At 48.3% G+C, this 19153-nt stretch overlaps 1 protein-coding gene across 2 annotated transcripts in view; it reads left to right on the forward strand.

Moving 5' to 3' along the window:
- The window catches only part of SPOCK1 (SPARC (osteonectin), cwcv and kazal like domains proteoglycan 1), a 472805-nt gene that overhangs the window by 368098 nt on the left and 85554 nt on the right, over positions 1-19153 (forward strand). For both annotated transcript variants that reach the window (XM_014828464.3, XM_070517330.1), the window contains one exon: positions 18058-18172. In XM_014828464.3, coding sequence (XP_014683950.3) covers positions 18058-18172 — 115 coding nt within the window. The remainder of the gene's footprint in view (positions 1-18057; positions 18173-19153) is intronic.

A 19153-nucleotide genomic window follows, 5' to 3' on the forward strand; every position in this document is an offset into this window, starting at 1 on the left:
ATTGGGTGAAACAATGGTGAGATGCAATTTTCCACCCATCTGATTGGCAAATACTTTAAGAACCAGGCCTGCTTGCCTTTGAGGTTTATTGTGAGGATCAAATGAGCTAATGAATGCACAGCTCTGCTGTTAGCAGTTACTGTCCTCATGTTTCTGTCATTATCATCATCATTGGACATTCCCTTTAGTCATGGTTGAGCAGGAGTGGTGTTGGCCATCTTCTTTTGTGTGGGTGTGCACCTGGCTTTATCTGTCTTCATTCCCTGGTGAATGGTAACGTTCTTCCTCCCCAGTATAGACAGAAAACTGCTCTTAGTGATCCCTAGGGCTCTGATCTCTTTCTCCAAAACCATCTCCTCCCAGCCCTCTCTGTCAGTAGCCTCCTCCCTTCTGGTATGGGAAAGCCAGGAGGGGAGGGCCTGCCAGCAGCTTTCCACCCGTTACAGATGGTGAGTGGGATCCTTCACTGGAGCTGAGCTTCTGCTTGGGGAAATGTCACTTTTCTGCTCTTGCCTCTCAAATGCCTTAGAGCTGTGGTTCATGGCCCTAAATTTAAATCTTGGTTTTCCCTTTCTAGTAATTTATGGATCTTTTCTGACAGCTACCATTAGGTTCACTTCACAGGTTGCTGTCCTTGCTTGCCTGCTCTCTGTTGGTGGGTGGGCATGGTCAGGTGGGGGAAGTTAGAGAACCCTCCAGTTAGAATCAGATATTTGATTGTCTTGTAGATATAAGGACATTTTATTTTTTTTAACAAGTTTTATTGCTTTGTTTTGATTATAATTGTAATGCATGCAGAATATTTGTGTGATGGTAGGAAATTATGCGCTCTGTGTAAATCCTTTGCCTTCTGCAGATGGTGGATCCCTAAAAGGGCCCTTTGCTTCCTTAGAGGGATAGAATGTGAGGATCCAGAGGAGAAACAGGAGCCTGTGAAGTAGGGGTTTGCCTAGAGAGTTCAAGGAGGGACTGGGTCAGTGGGCAGCTGAAGAGGAACTTCTGGGGGAGACTGAAGAATCTAATAAAGGGCTGGCCCAGTGGTGGAGTGGTGAAGTTCATGTGCTCCGCTTCAGGGCCCCAGGGTTTGCAGGGCTGGATCCTGGTCACAGACCTACATACCGCTTATCAATCCACACTGTGGTGGCATCCCACACAAAATAAAGGAAGATTGGCACAGATGTTAGCTCAGGGAAAATCTTCCTCAAGCAAAAAAGAGGAAGATTGAGGGCTGGCCCTGTGGCCGAGTGGTTGGGTTCTCATGCTCCGCTGCAGGCGGCCCAGTGTTTCGTGGGTTCGAATCCTAGGCGCGGACATCGCACTGCTCATCGAGCCACACTGAGGCGGCATCCCATGTGCCACAACTGGAAGGACCCAGAAGTAACAATATACAACTATGTACCGGGGGGCTTTGGGGAGAAAAAGGAAAAAAATAAAATCTTAAAAAGAATAAATAAATAAAAAGAGGAAGATTGGCAACAGATGTTGCCTGAGGGCCAATCTTCCTCACCAAAAAAAGGAAGAAGAAGAAGAAGAAGAAGAATCTAATAGAGATTTCTGTTTTTTTAGGTTTGGTAGGGCCCTGTGATATAACCTTCTCCTCTCTGGCTTTCCAAATCTTTAGCAGAACATTCACTGTTCACTAATGCGTCTTTCAGAAGAGCTTTCTGTGGGGGAATGGAAGCGATAAGTCCCTCTCGCATAGTGGCTTCTCATTGTCCCCCTGGACTGGTCCTGCTTTGACTCGTTTTCATCCCTGGGGTATTTTCTGTCCCCCAGCAACATCCTGGCACTGAGAGGTTTACTCAGGGTGAGGCGGTGAGCTTCTGCCCACGGGGACTTACAGTCTGACACGGAGAAGCGGGTGGTCACGCACTGCGGCTCCAGGTTGAATGGCAGGGTGCGGGTGCCCCTTCGCAGTTCCCAGTGGCCTCTGTAGCTCGGGCATGCCCTGACTGCCCAGCGCTATCGCTGTCAAGAGGGAGGGGACAAAGCCACCTTGTGGGGATGGAATTTATGGCATTTTTATGGCTGGCCAGTGAAATGACTTGGGCTCCCTGGGCACAGTCTCAGATGTGGGATGGAGCCTGAGTCTGCAGGGGGTGAGGATGAGGTTGGCTGAGGGGAATGAGCACCTACCCTGTGCCAGGCCCTGGTCTGCTTCCTCACCACAATCCTGGCTAATCCTCAGAACTCAGGGAGGCAGGTGCTGTCATCATCCCCACTTTACAAATGCAGAAACTGGGCCTCAGAGGGTTAAGTGACATGCTCAAGGTCATAGAGTAAGTAAGCAAGAGCTGGAGTTGAGTCTGGGTTTGTCTGCCTCCCAAGTCTTTCCTCTCCATGACATCACCTCAGTCCTGACCCCAGTAGGATTCTTACTGTATCATCATTTATTCCTGTCACACTGGAGGGACAGAAGCCCTGCAAGCTTCCCCATAATGAAGGCTGAAAGAATGCCCATCGCTCCGTGGGCAGGCACGTGGAGGAGATGCGCACCCCGATGTGTCCTGGCTTTCTCAGAGCACGGGCTCTGGGTCTGGCATTGTGCTGAGATGTGTGGTGTGTCTACACATCATTTCATTTACTGTTGATGTTTTCTAGTATCTGGCTTCCTTCTTTAGGATGTAAGCTTCAAAAGGGCCGTGGTGGTGCCTGTGAGGTTCACCACCGTATCCCTGGCAGCTAGAACACTGCCCGGCACGTAGTGGGTGCTCAACAAATATTACCTGAATAAATGGAGCTCAGCAGCCCATTGAGGTGGGGATTATCATTTCCCCCATTTTATAGATTAGGAAACTAAGGCACAGGGGGGCTAATTAATTTTCCCGTAGCCAGGAAGTCCAGAGCCGATGAGGATTTGAACCCAGGGCGGTTCATTCTAGAGCTTCAGCTATAAGCCCTCTGCTCTCCTGGGGAGTCAGCAGTACGGTTCTGCGGGATTTGAGTGGCTGATATATTGGCTTCCCCGTGAGCCTCACAAGTGCCCTCCTCCGAAGGCAGCAAAGAGAAGGAGATAATTGATGAGCTTAATTATCTGTGCAGTGACATGATGAGGGGTGCCACCATGTGAGTGCTTGTTATTACTTTGCAGCGCAGAATTCCCTGAAATGGAGGGAGCTCACACTTTGCAACAGGAGCTGTTGCATTTTGTTCGTGGGGGTCCCCCCTAGAGCTTGGTGTTTGAGTGTTTGAAAAATCACTTGGCTATATGAACACAAATTATGTTAGATGGAGAGCAGCTAGCTTCCTGGAGATCACAGTTGGCCTTCATTAATGAATTTTGGCCTGATTAACACAGGTTCTGGATTAACATCAAAATATGCAAGTAGAAACTTGGTAGGGGTGGGAGGAGACTAGTTTGAACTTTCTAACTTTAAAATCAGAGGAGGGAAAGGCTTGTGTGAAGCTTGGAGCTGAGGACTGAATGTGTAATGAGCTCCCAGATCTTTGAAGCTGCACCGCTTTGCTCAGACCTCTGTAGACTGAGGCCCAGCCCAGACTCTGGGGCCTTGCTGGCCCCGTTCCATGCCCAAGGACACACAGCCAGGGTGGAAATCTAAGGCTGACTGACCTTCAAAACTGCGCCAACCACTTCTCTTGTGTCCCATTGCCTCAGCACCTGGATAGCTGTGACACATCCTCGTCTAAATGCTCCATCCCCTGCAATCTTAATAAGGACTTCCAGTGGCTCTTGTCCCCGAATGTCTGCTTCCTTGTAGCTGGGTGCCTATTCCTGCCCCTCTTGTCTGGGCCCGTGCCGGTTGCTTACCGCTTGGATCTATCTACATAACCATCCCCACCCACCATCTCAACACAAGACTGAGCTTTTTGCAAGTGCTGGGCTTGTCTCTGCTCCCTTTGTCTCCAGGGCTGACATGGCTAGGAAGTTAGCCAGGTACCTACGTTGCAATATCAGGTGCCTGCACCTCACCCAGCCTTGTCAGTTTGCCTGTATCAAGTCATGGCCATCTCAGGGTCACTGTAGTTGTGGCCTCAGGAGAAAGTGAAAAGGAGCGGGGGTTCCCCATGAATGATGAGACTTAGACATTTCTGGCCCTGGGAAGAGCAAGGGGAACATCGGCTCACACTTGTCTCATGGGGCAGAATGGCCACAAGGGTCGGCCTCACTGGGCAGCTGGTCTAGCTCGCTCACCTTTCCTCAGGTTCTAGGAGAAATGAGATGAGATCTATTTGGGGGAAAACTGTGTAATCAAAAGGCAGGAAAAATGACAGACTCTGTCCAGCCTTCACCAGTTTCACAGCTCAGCTCCATCAGAGAATGAACTCTTGCAGGGGCGTTTTATTACTTAAATGTATTTTTCACAGAGGTGATGCCAAGCAAAGAAAATCCTCTTTGAGTTATATGGCTTTTTCGTTCAGCACTATGGGGTCTTTCATCCCTAAGCAGTAAAATCAGGCAGTAATTCAAAGTTTAAGTTACTGTTTCATTTTAAAAATATCACCTTAATCTTGTTGCATGTGGTCAAAAGTCTCCTTTGGCATTTTTGGTCACCTTTATGTATAGCTTCATTTTTGCTGGCTCTTATGAACATATGCAGGCTTTACTCAGAAGGGCATTGGGGTTTATTTTCTAGAGCAAGTAAAGGGGGAGAAAGGAAGAAATTGGGCCGAAGAGCAGATGTAAACTGAGGCTGGTGATGGTTCCCTTATGTCAGGCCACAGGGGGTGCTAATGGCTGCTTTCGGCCTTGGGAAGTATTCGCTTAGGAAAAGAGTCGGTGGAGAGGCTTCGCTGGCATCTGTTTTCTCATTCTTCAGAATGTCAGGGGCTGCTGGAGATGCAACATGGGTTCTTTACACCCTAGAGATCTGCTGCTACTCTTCCTCCATCAGCATTTCTTCTCCCTTATCTGTGGAGACTGTATTTAAGGGAAGAGAGGGGTTTTTATGCAGAGGCTCTAAGAGGTCACCATCTCAGACAGCAAGGATCAGGAGCCTGTCTCTACAGTGTGTTAGTGATGAAAAGAAATGCAGACAATACAGAGAAGGCGTCCCCGGACCAGCCCTCAGAGGTACCCTGGGACCTGAGGTGGCAAGCCCTCCTGCGGAGGATGTCAGAATGGAGGGGTGGCTTCCCTGTTGTCTCAGGCCAAGGGATTAAGTATGTAGGAAGCCTGAGTTCTTAGGAGTTCACAACCAGGAGAAAAGTAGTTTGAAGCCACAGAAGAGGCCTGTGTCGCGCTGCTTGTAGAGGTTACGGATCGGACACAGACTTCTGTTCACTTCGAGCTTCCTCTTCATGAGTGACATGGTCATCCCACCCCTCACCTTTGGGTGGCTGTGAGTGCTCTCTCTGCTGCAGCCGCTTAGAAGGGCCGTGGTTTTCTTCCCTCATTGCTCCGAGAAACTCATTCATTCTTTGGTGATGGGTCTGTCAGGGCCTCAGGGGTCTTGTTTTCTACCTCATTCATTGATTCCTCCACTGAATAAATAAGGATACCTACTATGTGCTAGGCGTTGTTCTAGGTGTTTGAGACTCGTCAGTGAATGAAAAGACCAAGATCCCTGCGCTCATGGAGTCCACATTCCAGTGGGATCATGACAGGGGCCCTATGGACACCTGGGAGGGACCCCACCCCTCTGCCTTTCCAGATGCAGAACAATGTAACCCTAAGGGCACGCTCCCTTGGTCCAGTTCACAGAAAGTTCCCCACAGTTTGTGTGACTTGGCTTTCTGTGTAAGAGCCGTTCCTGCAGGCACCGTGGGCTGACTGGAAGGATCGTTGTCAGCACAGCTCTGAATTTGGTAAACACCTTGATGTGAGACATATGACCACCCTCTTAAGAATACAGGCTTCAGAGTCAGATAACCTGGGTCTGAATTCTGGCCATGCAACTTAGAGCTGGTTTTCACTGGACAAACAACGTTTCTGTGCCTCAGTTTCTTCGTATGTAAGATGGCAGTTATTATAGTTCTTGTCGTGTAGAGGCTGGGGTGAAATTAAAGGAGAAAGTGTCAGTAAAGCTTTTAGCACACTGCCTGGTTCCATGACTATTGTGGTTAACATTATATATATTATTAAGACTTTATAAGCCATTTCTACCATCACCGTGGGACGTGCAAATATACTTAGTGTCCGTAGCTTTACTCTGAAGGATACGCAGATCATTACACAAAAGCCCTGAAGTCCAGCAGCTCAGTTATAATTGGGAAGGAAACACTGAGGGGACAAGAGGGAAGGAGAGGCACAGGCGTGGGACTGTGGAGCTTGAGTGGTGTAGGTTGGAAATGTGCCTGGAGCCAGGGGTCTGCAGGAGCAGGAGTGGTCAGAGAGTGTCCCAGAGGAGCGTCGGGCTGAGAGGGCAGGCTCGGGATAGGAGAAGAGAAAGGCTTTCGGGTGAGAGGAACATCAGGGTGAAGCGAGGACTGGGAGGAGAGTGGAGAACAGCTGTGGAAGGATTGGGGCAGTCTTGTTGGAGAAGCAAAATCAGGATCAGAGGTGACGGGCCTCAGAAACAAGGACTTGGGTTTAATCTGGGCATGTGAGGAGGGGGTCTCTGGTCTGGCCTCCCAGTCAGCAGAGAGAATCAGACTGAGGAGGAGGACAGCCCAAGCTTTGCCCCTGGTGGACTGTGAGGACTCGGATGCCATTCACAGGCCGAGGAGTATCAAAGCTGGAGTTGTGTGGTGAGAGACACCTTCATGTGGGCAACTTGGCAGGAGAGGACGACCCCAGAGCCGTGTGGAATTGCTTGGCAGGCAGCAAGATAAGTGGGACTGTCTGTCATCCACCCATTCATCTGCCCACGCGTCTATTTGTCCATCCATGTTTAGTTAGTGCCTGCTCTTTTTTAGATGCTTTGCTAGGTATTGAGGCTAAATGAATGAATTAAAACACCCAGTTTGTGGGGCTCCTAAGGGAGACAGGCAAGAAAGCTGTCATTGCAGTACAGGGCAAGCAGTGGGGCTGCGGTGGGCACAGGGGCTATCCCCTCGGGGACACCACCACAAGTTCCATGGGGGCTGCAGACAAAGCAAGGTGTTGACACATGAAGTGGAGCATGTATTGTCTACTCGGGGGTCTGTTCTCTGGAGCAGAGAGGGCGTGTGTCTAGGCCAGAAGCAAAGGAAGGAGGGGAGAGGGATGTGTGGGCCATAGGTCTCCAGATGCCTTTTCTGCTGGGCTCAAATCTTTATTTTCATCTAGGGATGACAGGGAACAAGGAATGGGTGTAAGCTGGGATGGGGTATCACGAACAAAGTTGCATCTTACCGAGATGACTAGGTGTGGAGAAGCTCTTGGAGGAAGGGAAGGATGAAGGCAGGGTTGGGAGGCCCAGAGGAAGGCTCAAAGACTTACTGTCTGCCATGTGCCGGGAATGCTGGGGTGCCTTAGTTATCCACTCTGTTCCCCTCGCAGCTGCAGGGGGGATTATCTTGGGTTAGTGATAAGGAAAGGGAGACGTGGACAGGTTATGCAAATTGCTCAGAGACTCACCTCCAGCAAGCAGTGGGGCCTGCATGTCAGATTCCTTTCGAGGTATGCAGGGAGACAGGCAGCCGGAGCCTGGGCGGAAAGCCTCTCCCTGTCCATCGTCACAGCTGGAGACTGAGAGTCCTGATAGAAATTAGATGCCTCCGCGCCCTGCTGACCACGTCCTGTGAATCTGTCTGTGGGGGGAACTGCCCCAGAGGTGCCGGGGGACGGGTGGCTGGAAGAGGTGGCTTAGCGTGGGCAGGGGCCTCCGAGGAAGCCGAGACAGCCAGAGAGACAGGCAGCCCAAGGGCATTTATAGCAGCCGAGACATTTTTATTTTAAGCAAGTGCCAGCACCTCGGAACATTCTCTTCCTTTCTCCTAGAGCTTCCTGAGCCCACACACCCAGGCTGGGCCAGAGACGCCTGTGAGGGAGGTCCCTGCTCCCGCCCCGCCTCTTCCACCTCCTGGAGCCTCTCCTGGAGGCCTCCGCTTCTTCCTACCCTTGCAGCGTCTCCATTCCCTTCCTTGTATTTCTTCTCACTTTTCACCCCTCCTCTCCTTCTGCCGTGCCTCCTCGACTGCTTCCTTTTTTCCTCTCTCCTCCCTTCCTTCTTATTTGTGTTCCGTCCTTCCTTACCTTTTTATCTCCTCATCTATAAAATGGGAATGGAAGTCCCTCACCTCCTAGAGATGCTGGGAAGATGATTAACTAATTAATTTCAGCAAGCCCTTTCTACCTGCTTTCGAGCCATGAGGCTGACGTCTGGCCCTGGGGGATGCGAGCACTACCGGTGTCCAGGTTTTGCGCTCAGGATGCTTACTATCAGGTGGGAGTCAGGTTCAGAGCCCTGATGTGCTTTTCAGATGCCCTGGCTGGACCAGTCTGGACTGCCAGCTCCTGAAAATGCTTTGCTCAGGAGAACCCCATTGTAATGATTGACACTCTATCTGTTAGTCTGGAATAGCTGCAGGCCCTTACGCCTCCAGGGGAGGTGCCACCGGTTTCTGAAACACAAAGGGAAGTGCCCGCATCATTTTGTCCAGGTCTGTTGGCTAATCACTTGACTTCTGTAAGGCATCTTAGCTAACTGCAACAAATTAAAGTGACTTTGAACAACATCACTGTCACTAGTGCCATTGACAAGCAAAGGTTTCATCTGGCGTAATTTAGGGAGAAAGGGACAGCTGGCTGCATTTCCCTCGCTATAGCTCAGCATCCTAGCCACCTCCAGCAGGTGCCTACCTTCCTCTCTCTAGTTCCCAAGCCCCACACTTGTCCCCAGTCCTCAGTATCCTCTGCCTCTTCATTCAGCCGTCGTCGATGTCAGGAAAGGCTTTGCCACACCCTTCGCTGTTGAGAAGTCTGTGCGTCACCACACACAGCAGCGGACTAGGGAGACATGGAATGGTGTGCATTTAGAGTGAAATCTGCCGGTTACTGGCCTTGTGTCTTTGAGGCAGTAGTTTGCTTTCTCGAGGTTTCAGCTTCTTAATCTGCAAAATGCACCTGCCAACACCAGCTCTCGTGTAGTGTTATGTAAGGTATATCCCATAAATAAGCAAACGTATTAAGTACTTGCTGTGTGCCAAGTACTTCTAGACAAAAATGCACATTTCCTCCAGAAGGCAGCTATGTAAACAGGTAAATACCTGCAGTGTGGGACCTGCATGAGAGAGGATGGCCCTGGGGCACAGAGGCGCAGCCCAGGGAGGCCTGCCTGGACGGGAACCAGCCGGCAAGGAGGAGGCAAGCTCCAAATCTCTGTTCTCACACAAGGTGTGAAGTGGGGGAGCCTCCTCATTCTGATGTACGTCAGTTTCATTTCTCCCTGGAGCCCTTTTCCTACAGGGCTGGGAGGAAACTTGAGTTCCATCATTTCGTGAGTTTGGCCTCCTTCCTGGGGTCCTGCCAATAGTCTGAGCTCTTTTCCATAGTCAAACCCTGGGGTTGGGGTGGAGAGGCTGGTCTGCCAGTCACCTGGTACAGGCCATTGCTGTGTTCGCTCATCCCTTTGCTCACCATGTCCTTACTGAGCACCTGCCATGGGCAGGGTACTGTACTAGGCACTTAGCATACAGAAGTGAGCAAAATAAAGATCCCTGTCTTCCTGGAACTCACATTCCAGCAAGGAAGACAAATAGAAAACAGCAAATAAAACAAAAAGAGGTGTATACGTTATATTAGAAGATGAGAGGTTTTATATATGAAAAAGAAAAGTGAAACGGCGTTAAGAGGGTCAGGAATGCCTGTTGTGATTTTAAAAGCATTCTGAGAGAAGGCTTCAATGAGATTTGAGCAAAGGCCTGAAGAAGATGAGGGGGTACAGGGAGGGACGCACCTGTTCCTGTCTCCAGGGCCTGTTTGGGTCTGGGACTCTGCTGCCTCCCGGCCATGCTTGACGAGGCTTTGCCTGGTCCCACCTCTCCTGATGTGTACCTGGCAATCCTTCCTCCACCAAATCTGCCGTGTCCCCGAGAGGCTGACGGGAAGCAGGGCCTGGGAACTCCAAGTCCTTCCTGATCTGCACTGTTGCCCCAAATCTCAGATCGAGGAAAACTCGCACAGAGATTTCAAATTTCAAAAGATTACCCAGGCTTAAGAGGATTCTAGACAGAGCGCACAGCAGGCAAAGTCCTAGAAGTGAGAAGCAGCGGAGGCGAGGCAAGGACGCCCCTGGAGTGTGATGTTGGGGAGCAGAAAGCATGGACCAGGACTGGGAGTCGTGGAGATGAGCCTGGAGGGTGTAAAGGGCGGAGGGGGGCTCTCCTCACTGGAGTCGAGTCACTGTTGGATGCATCGCATGGAGGGCTCCGCAAGTCAAAGGCTGTGGCAGTGGGCTCAGAGTTGTGACTGGTCCCATGAACTCCCACCTTTGGGGAGACGGCGTCTTTTTCTTAGGCTCCCTCGCCTGGAGTCTTACCCCTTTCCTTTGGTATTTCCTGTGCAGGACTTTCTACTGGTTTTCTTACACAAATTAGAGAAAGTTTGTTCATCCTCACCTCTAAAAGCAAACCTGGGACAATCTGTACATGAACGGGACTGAAATTTGCCTCCTCATTCGCCAAACGGTTTGCTAAACCGTTGACAAGATAAACAAAGTCAGGAGAAGGTAAGGAAGTTACTTAAGAGAATGACCTCAGCCAAGATGCCTGTTTTCCTCCAGCCTCAGTACCCCCATACATAAAACGAAAGGGTGTCTTTGCAAGACTGAAAATGCTACAGCGCAGTACGCCTCATCGGCGTGTGCTTACATCAATTAAGAGAACGTGTGCTTCAGGAAAACCTCAATCATTTGTCTAACAAATCCCTGTGGAAGACTTGCTCTTTACAATTCTGGGTCAGGTGCCACAGACAGTGGCAACAGGCTCCTCACTGCCCCCAAAGAGCCCGCCCTCTGGTGGGGAAGCGCAGGAGAAAAGTCACTGCAGGAGATGGATGGCGGGCGCGCAGAGGGAGCTGTTCCAGGGAGCAAATAGGAGTGATTTCTGGGAAGAATTTTCCTAGCACCACCAGGCAAAGCAAGTTACGTTTTCCCCCCCTAGATATTGGTTTAATGATTATTAAACATACAGAATAGTTTAAAGAATAATGCGATAAATACTTGTATACCCATCATCAAGATTTGGCAGTTGTTAACGTTTTGCAATGTTTGCACTCTCTCTTTTTGCGTTCACATACGCACTTTTTCCTCTGAACCATTTAGAAATAATTTGCAGACGTGACACCTCACCCCTACGAAAGAAAACAGGCGTCCTCCTATACCACCTCTGTAGTAGGTATTGTTGCACCTACGGGAACAACAATTCAATAATATTACCTTATATAAAGTCCACGTTAAAATCACAATTTTTCCCCAGAATGTCTTTTATAGCTTTGTATAATTATTTCTCAAGATCCAGTCAAGTCTCAGCCATTGAATTTGTTTCATCTATTTAATTTCTTCTAATCTAGAACAATGCCCTGCTCCCCCCAAGGGTGTTTTGTTTATTTTTGGAGTTCAGGCAGTTATCTTATAAAATTTCCTCAATTTTGGATTTGTTTCCTAATGAATAGATTCAGGGTAAGTGTTTTTGGCACCAATACCTCATAGGCACTATTGTGTACTTCCTTTTGTAGCACATGCGCAGGTGCCTGCCAGGTGGTCCCACTACTGGTGGTACTAAATTGGCTCCTTGGTCCTTTGTTAAGTAAGGGGTGACTGCCATATATTTTTATTAAAAATGTACTTTTTCCTCTTGTAAAAACTAGGTATTCTGTGGGGTGACCCTTTGAGATCATGTAGGTGTCCTGTTCCTCAATAACTTTCTCCCAATGTTTTTAGTAAACATCAAATGATCCTTTCCTGACTCAATTATTAAACATGGAGTTGCAAAATGATGATTTTCTAACTCTAGCATTTCTTCTAAATTTATTTAGCTAGCATTATTTTGGAAAGAAGAGCTTTTCCTTTTTCACATTATTAGCAACTTAGTTTTAAAGTTTAAGGTTCTGCCTTCTTTGGAACTCTGAAGTCAGAAAGGTATGTGTGAGAGAGAGAGAAAGAGAGAGAGAGAATGAATGAATGAATAAGAACAAAGGCTGAGCCTGGAGTCACACGCAAGCCTTCTTGAGAAGGCCAACCAGCAATTCATTTGAGATGGTCTCTTCTACCCTCCTCCCTGCTCATTCCTCTCCAGCCACACTGACTTCCTTGCTCTCTCTCAAGCACAGTCAGCACCTTCCACCTCAGGGCCTTTGCACTTCCCTTTACCTGGAACCGCCCCCCCCCCCCCTTCCCAGACAGCTGCATGGCTCACTTTATTCTGTTCTCTGCCCAGATGTATGTCATCTTGCCAGAAGATTTCCTGATCACCACATATAATATACCATCCCCTTTCCATTATTCTCTGTCTCTTACTCCCCTTTGTGTCTCTCCACAGCCCTCCTCAGCACCTGCCATATAAACTTCATAAGAACAGGCCCTTTTTCTCGTTGGTTCAGAGCCTAGACCAGGGCGTGGCCCACAGTAGTTGTCCAATAAATAGTCATTGAATGCAAAAAGGAACACATGTCTGAATGCACGTTTGATAAAGCTCTGAATGAGACCAAAGCTCCTTCCCCTATTTCTCTTCACGGCTCCTCCAGATGCCCCTGAGAGACTCCAGGCCTGGGCAGAGACAGACGCTGTTCCACCGTCCACCAGGGGTAAGCTGTGCAGCCAGCAGCCACTTACTCTGGGCCCAATCATTAAAGCCAGCAGAGCCGTGGGATCATCCCCTACTTCTCTGACGTGATTTGAGGGGAATAAAAACAAATCAGAATTCATCAACTGTGAACAAAATTGTCAACTGTGAACTGTCAACAGTCTGGCTTAAAAATAGATGATAGGTTGATGAAATACAGTGGAGAAAGCAATTTAAATAAAATGTTAAAAATAATACCCAAAGCATGCAAGGCAAAGCGAAGCGTGTGGTGTGGTAGAGGCCTGCGAGAGCAGCGGACCAGAGAGAGGTTATTAGTTTTTCTTTACAAGTCACAGAAGAGAAAGATTTACCGGCCATTTGTAGGAAAACATTCACTCATTCGGACGTGTTGGTGTGTTATGCAAACGGAAGGAAAGATTGGTTGGGAAATCTGCTAGCACATTTATTTTTAAGTAGGTCAACATTTTTAATATTTCTGCCCGTTCGTGAAAACTTTGGCTCTCTCTGTCTCCTGTGTTTCTGTGATGATCGGGGAAGGCATTTCTGTTCCAACAGGTCAAGGGATCTAGAAGCTTCCAGGGTTTGTAGTTATGTTTTTATTTGTGTTTGTATGAATATGGGTTCCAGTATAATGTTTAAAAGTCCTTAACGGGGGCCGGGGGGGGCTGGCCCCATGGCCTAGTGGTTAAGTTTGGCGCACGCCACTTCAGCAGCCTGGATTTGGAGCCCAGGTGAGGACCTACACCACTAATTGGCATCCACGCTATAGCAGCAACCCACCTACAAAGCAGAGGAAGACTGGCAACAGATGGTAGCTCAGGGCAAATCTTCTTCAGCAAAAATAAATAAATAAATAAATAAAAGTCCTTAACTAATTTCCTACTTTTTCGACTCTCCTCTTTTACATAGTTATGGTTAATTATTTATTTAACTGCTTTATCATCAAATCAATATAAAGACTGGAATTTTTCCTGTTTCCACTTTTCTGGGCATGAGTGTAACTTGGCCGAGTTCTGTATGTCCAACTGTCCCATATTCTGAGGCTGCTGTACCATGTTTTTTTCTTTCTTTCCAGGAGAACTGAGCGATCTTGGCACAAAGATCTTGCTTTATAAACTGAAGACAAGCCATTTCCATTCCTTAGACACTATCATTTTTTAAAAAAAAAAGTCTGGTAGAAGGTGTATTTGTTTGCAAGGGCTGCTATCATAAAGTGCCGCAAACCCGGAGGCTTAAACAACAGACGCTTATGGTCTGAGGTAAAAGTGTGCAATCAGGGGTGGGGTGTTGGTTCCTCTGAGGCTGTGAGGGGATCTGTCCTGTGCCTCTCTTCTGGCTTCTGCTGGCCCCAGGTGTTCCTTGTAGACGGCCATCTTTTCCCTGTGTCTTTTCACACCACCATCTTTTACCACATGTATGTGTGTCTCTAAATAGCATGTTTGGAGCTTTATAGAAAATGGAATTTTAGCCCTTTGAGCTTCATTCAAATGCCACATGTTGTCCTGGAAGATAAAAAGAAGTGGCCCAGCTGTTCCTGATGTGGGCTTGGTGAGTCGAGGAGTCGAAAGAAAGATTTCTTGGACTCACAAGGTCAGGCAGTAGTGCTCTTTTATTCAGAGAAGAGTATGGAATAGCATGGGGAGAGGATCCATGGGCAGTAAGAGCTGAAAACATGGGTTGAGGGTAGGGCTAAATTTAAGGCATAGGTATGTGAGTTATCTCTTTACAAGACAAAGGAAAGAATATGTTAAAAAAGTCGTTAAAATGGTATCAGTGCAGGTGGGGTCTGGTTATTGGGTGGTCCTATAACTTTAGATAAGAATCAGATCAGATTAAGTAAATGGCTGAAGCAACCACCTTAAATATTATCTTTAGCTAAAGACAAAAGAGGATGTTGGTGGTGGGGGGAGTCAGTTACATGAGGTTACCAGACAAGTACAGTAAACAAGAGTAAGATTATTATGCAGACTTAAGTCCTTGCCTTCCTCTTTAAGAGTTTCTAGAGATAAGGTCATCCCCTCTTCCTCCTGGTGCAGAGAGGGAGACACCCCCACAGACGGAGACTTCCTTCACAAATGCAAATGTCTCTCAACAAAGGGCAAGCAAATTCCACCCTTCAGAGTTTCATTCCCGTCAGCAGTTTTTAAAAGTAACCAGCCCAGAATAATCCTAATCATTCCCACAGATTGTGACAGTGGCCGTACAGGAGAGGAGATCCTTGGGCCAGCCAAGGGAGCTGAGTTACTAGAATGACAGTCCACAGGGGCCCCTGGGAGAGGAAAGGCCACCCCGGGGAACAGGTGCTGTAGGCATCTAAGAAGCAGATGGACAAGACTCTGACTCCAGTGATGGAGAGAGGTGAGCAGGGAGGCTGAAAGGCAGAGTGTGGAAGTTGGGGCTCTAAAAGAGGGCTCAGGGAGCAGGTGCGGGTCAAGGATGGTTCACCATGAACCTCTTGAATACTGAGCTTCAGTACCCGTATTCCCCTTTGCAGGCAGATTGGTAGCTCCTGGTGGCCAGAACAGAGGCCTACTATGTGCCAGGAGTATATGTGTGTCGTATGATGCCAGGGATAAGACAGTGACTAAGGCCTTTTCCAGATGTTAAGTACTTAATGGTCTGGTGGGAAGTCAGTTGCTGTGTTAGTCAGCTTTTGCTGAATTATACTGTGGTAACAAATGATCCCCAAGCATCAGTGGCTCACAACAGCAAACATTCATTCCTTGTTCATGTTGCGTGTTGACTGTGGGTTAGCTTCAGCCCTGTTGCGTGTCTTCTGCCTTCTGGGTCCCAGGCAGAAGGAGCAGCCCTTATCTGGCACATGTCATTTTCATGGTAGAGGGAAAAGAGCAAGAGATGAACCCAAGCAGCGGGTCTTAAAATATCGGCTCAAACCTGGCCTGCATCACTGCTACTCACAATCCACTGGCTAGAGCAAGTCATGTGGCCAAAACCAATGTCATCAGGAAGGGGAAGTCAACTTTCCCATGGGGTGATGAGCGAAATGTACATTCCTCTTTGGAGAGGCCAGAGAATGTTTGGGAAGAATATTATAATCTATCACAGACACAAACAGGCAATCACAGTAACAGTATGATAAGGCTTTCTAGTAAGTAAATGTAATAATTTTTAACTTTATAAAATAAGTTTACTTATAAAATATATGTTTCCTCCCAAATTAGCTTTGCGGATTCTGTTGAGAAAATAGTTTGAGAACCACTGGTCTGAAACTGAGGATTGTTCCAGAGAACTAGCCCACGGGAGAAGGAGGTGGCGGGGCTGGCCACCATGGTCTTCTCTCCAGCCTGGACATGTGCACATATGCTGTGCTGCTTTTTTTTTTTTTTCCTGGTGAGGAAGATTGTTGCTGAGCTACTATCTGTGCCAATCTTCTCCTATTTTGTATGTGGGATGCTGCCACAGTCTGTTTTGATGAGCAATGTGTAGGTCCACACCTGGGATCTGAACCTGCGAACCCAGGGCTGCCGAAGGAGGGTGCATGAATTTAACAACTACACCACCAGGCTGGCCCCTGCTATGCTATTTGAAAAGAAGCTTCTTATACTAGGGACCCACCTTCCACCTTTCAGTGTTCTGCTTGGCTTACCTTGCATCCCTTTGGAGTGTCTGCAGGCACGTGCTACACCTGCAGGTCCCTTTGGTGCTGCATCCCTACATACACATGTACCCCGCCTCACCTCGTGGTCACGTCTGCGTGGCTTTAGAAGGACATGTTCTTTTTGCATCCTTATCAAGAGAGCTGAGGTTTGCAGCCTAGGCCATGACCTCCTTTAAAGTAGCCCCACAACTCCGACTACCACACTGGGCACAATCTAGACATCTGACAAATTTGTGCAGAGGGGGATTTTGCATCAGGAGGAAGCCAGCCCTCTGTAGGCTTGACTTGCTCATCTCTGCAAGGGTAGCCAGTGACTGTGTGGGTGACAGTTGGAGTTACACAAGAGTGACTCCGGTATGTTTAGCACCAGGTTGAAAGCACTATTTCCCTTGGTTTGTAATCGGTATGGGACTGAATAGCTCCTCCTCTCACAATGAGCCAGTATTCATCTGCACTCATGTGTTGCTTTGCAGACGCTGGTGGCCTTTTTCAAAGGTATGCATTTGTGTTTTCCAAGGGCAGGGACCATATCTCCTCCTTTCTTTCTTCTAAAAGATCCCCCACGGCACCTGATAAGAACAGCTCGCACAGTGGGTGCTCAGCAAATTTTGCCTATCTCCTCTTCCTTTGAACCTCCACCAGATGCTAACATGGTCCTGGGCCCGTGGGCCTTTGCAGAGGACTGATTACACACAGACCTTGATCTCGAGAATCTTGCAGGTAAGAAGGGAGGGAACTCTCAGACAATTCAGACCCAAGCCAATAGCAAAGCTGCATAATTAAGAGTACAGGACAGGATGTCTGTTCTCTCCAGCCCATCCACGTGACAGAAATAGTGATGTGCGACCCGTAGGTGCTTATCCTTGGGGTCAGACATGGCTTTGAATCCTGGCTCCACACCTGTGAGCATCATGATCTTTTGCAAGTTGTTTACCCTCTCTGTGTCTCAGTTTCTTATTCTATAACATAAGAATAATAAAAATTCTACTAATTGTTGTGGCCTTTTTCATCTATAAGTAACATCTTTCTGTTCTTCTTGTGTTCTGAATCAACTGAGACTTGAGAGTAAAGAGCTGGCGGAAAGTGGCCAAAATGCCATTGTTATTGATAAAGGATCAACAAGAGGATGTGGCTTTGGGGCTTCTAATATTGAATCTGAGAATTCTGTGGACACTTTCAGCCAGTCACAGGCTTGTTAGACTGCCACAGGCATCCTAGGCGAGGGGTAGGGGGTGGGGAGACTGTGTGAAACTGAGGTTTTGGACAGTTGAAGCAAAAGCCTCCCCTCCTCACTTGCTACCAGGGTGAAGGGGCTGGGCCTCGCATGTGCCATCCAAACTTAGGAGAGAGACTGTTACTCTTCCTCCCCAGGAAGAGCGTGTGAGCAGCTGAGAGGGACCAGGAGTGCTACACGGGCAGAGCTTCCCCACGTGGGAGTAAGGAAGTGTGGAGAAGCAGCCTTCTGCTGTGCGGGGGCGGTCTTGGTGGGTCCTATGGGACTCCACAGATGTTAAGTGTCATACTAATACTTTTATTTTATGAATAATTAGAGTTGTTTATCATTGATTAAAGTCAGCCTCCCAGGGCTTCTGCAGTGTTTTTACACGTTATCCTATACATTTGGAAAACCGTAAAAGGCCATCTCTTATTTGGTATTCTGTAATTCAGGCTTTTAACTGGATGAACTTCATTCTCTGTCTCTGCTCCTGTAAGCCTAACTGTGGTTAGAGGGGCGCTGGCTGTTTCCTAAGGAAGCCAAGGAGAGGGGTCTGCTTGGCTGCATTCTGAAGGCCTGTCCTGTCTCTCTTTTGCAGTGTAAGTTGGAGTTCCACGCCTGTTCTACTGGCAAAAGCCTCACCACCCTCTGTGATGGGCCCTGTCCATGCCTCCCAGAGCCGGAACCTCCAAAACACAAGGCAGAGAAGAATGGTGAGCGGGGGTCACAGGAGACTCCCTGAAGGAGGGACGGGAGGTCAGGGGGCGCTGATGTGACCAAGCTCTGCCCCAGAGGCCGGGAACTTGGCATTTAACAGAGCTGTTTCAGCCCAGGCGGGCGGGGCTTGGGGGCACTCACTTGGCAAGTACGACAGCTTGTTTAGGGACTCTAAACTGAACCGCCTTCAGCTACCATTAAAAAGAAAACGAAGAGCTGAGAGTCTTTGAAAATAATTCTGTTAGACCAAGATATGCACTAGGTTCTTTTAGAGGTCAAATTGGCTGTGGTGTAGGCAGGGCGGGCTTTTCAGCATCTAAGATGAGGGCATGCCCTGGGGTACATCTTGGTCTTCCTTGCACTCTAATCTCCAAATCCTTTGAACTTCTCAAGCCCAAATTTCAAACAGAGACTGCAGAGATGTCACAACAGTGGAGAGTATTCCCCCCAAAAAGCATTTCTTTATTAATATATTCTGCTTGGAATGCAGTGCAGTGCCAGGGGACAGATGAAAGGAGAACACCTCCCCCGGGGCAGTGGTGTCTCTTCCATGGCTGAGACAGGCAGGAAAGGTTAGGCATGTTTGGATGTTTTCATGATGGAGAATGTAACGTCGTCCCACTGGTCTCAACCCCTTTTTGAGCCTTTGTTAATGAGACCCGATATAGAAGTTTACATCTGCCTTCTGTGGAGCTGGGCTTTCTCAGTTCTAGCCGGATGTTCCATGGAAAATGCTACATGTCTGTGTGTGCCCGTGTGTGTGTGGGGGGGTGTGCATGCACACACGTGTCTTCTAAAACCAGCAGCTGTTTGTAATGGAGGAGGGTGAATAGGGTGTGAATAGGTGCTTCTTCATGAGCTGTGTTGTCTTTTCCAGTGCACAAAGATGAAGATGCTCAAGTCTAACTCTGTTCGCGGCATTAACTATGGGAATAGTGTGTTAAAAGGCTTTTTGGGAGATTTAACCCAGGACATGG

Source organism: Equus asinus, chromosome 9 (assembly GCF_041296235.1).
Source record: "Equus asinus isolate D_3611 breed Donkey chromosome 9, EquAss-T2T_v2, whole genome shotgun sequence".
In the NCBI taxonomy this organism is placed as follows: Eukaryota; Metazoa; Chordata; class Mammalia; order Perissodactyla; family Equidae; genus Equus; species Equus asinus.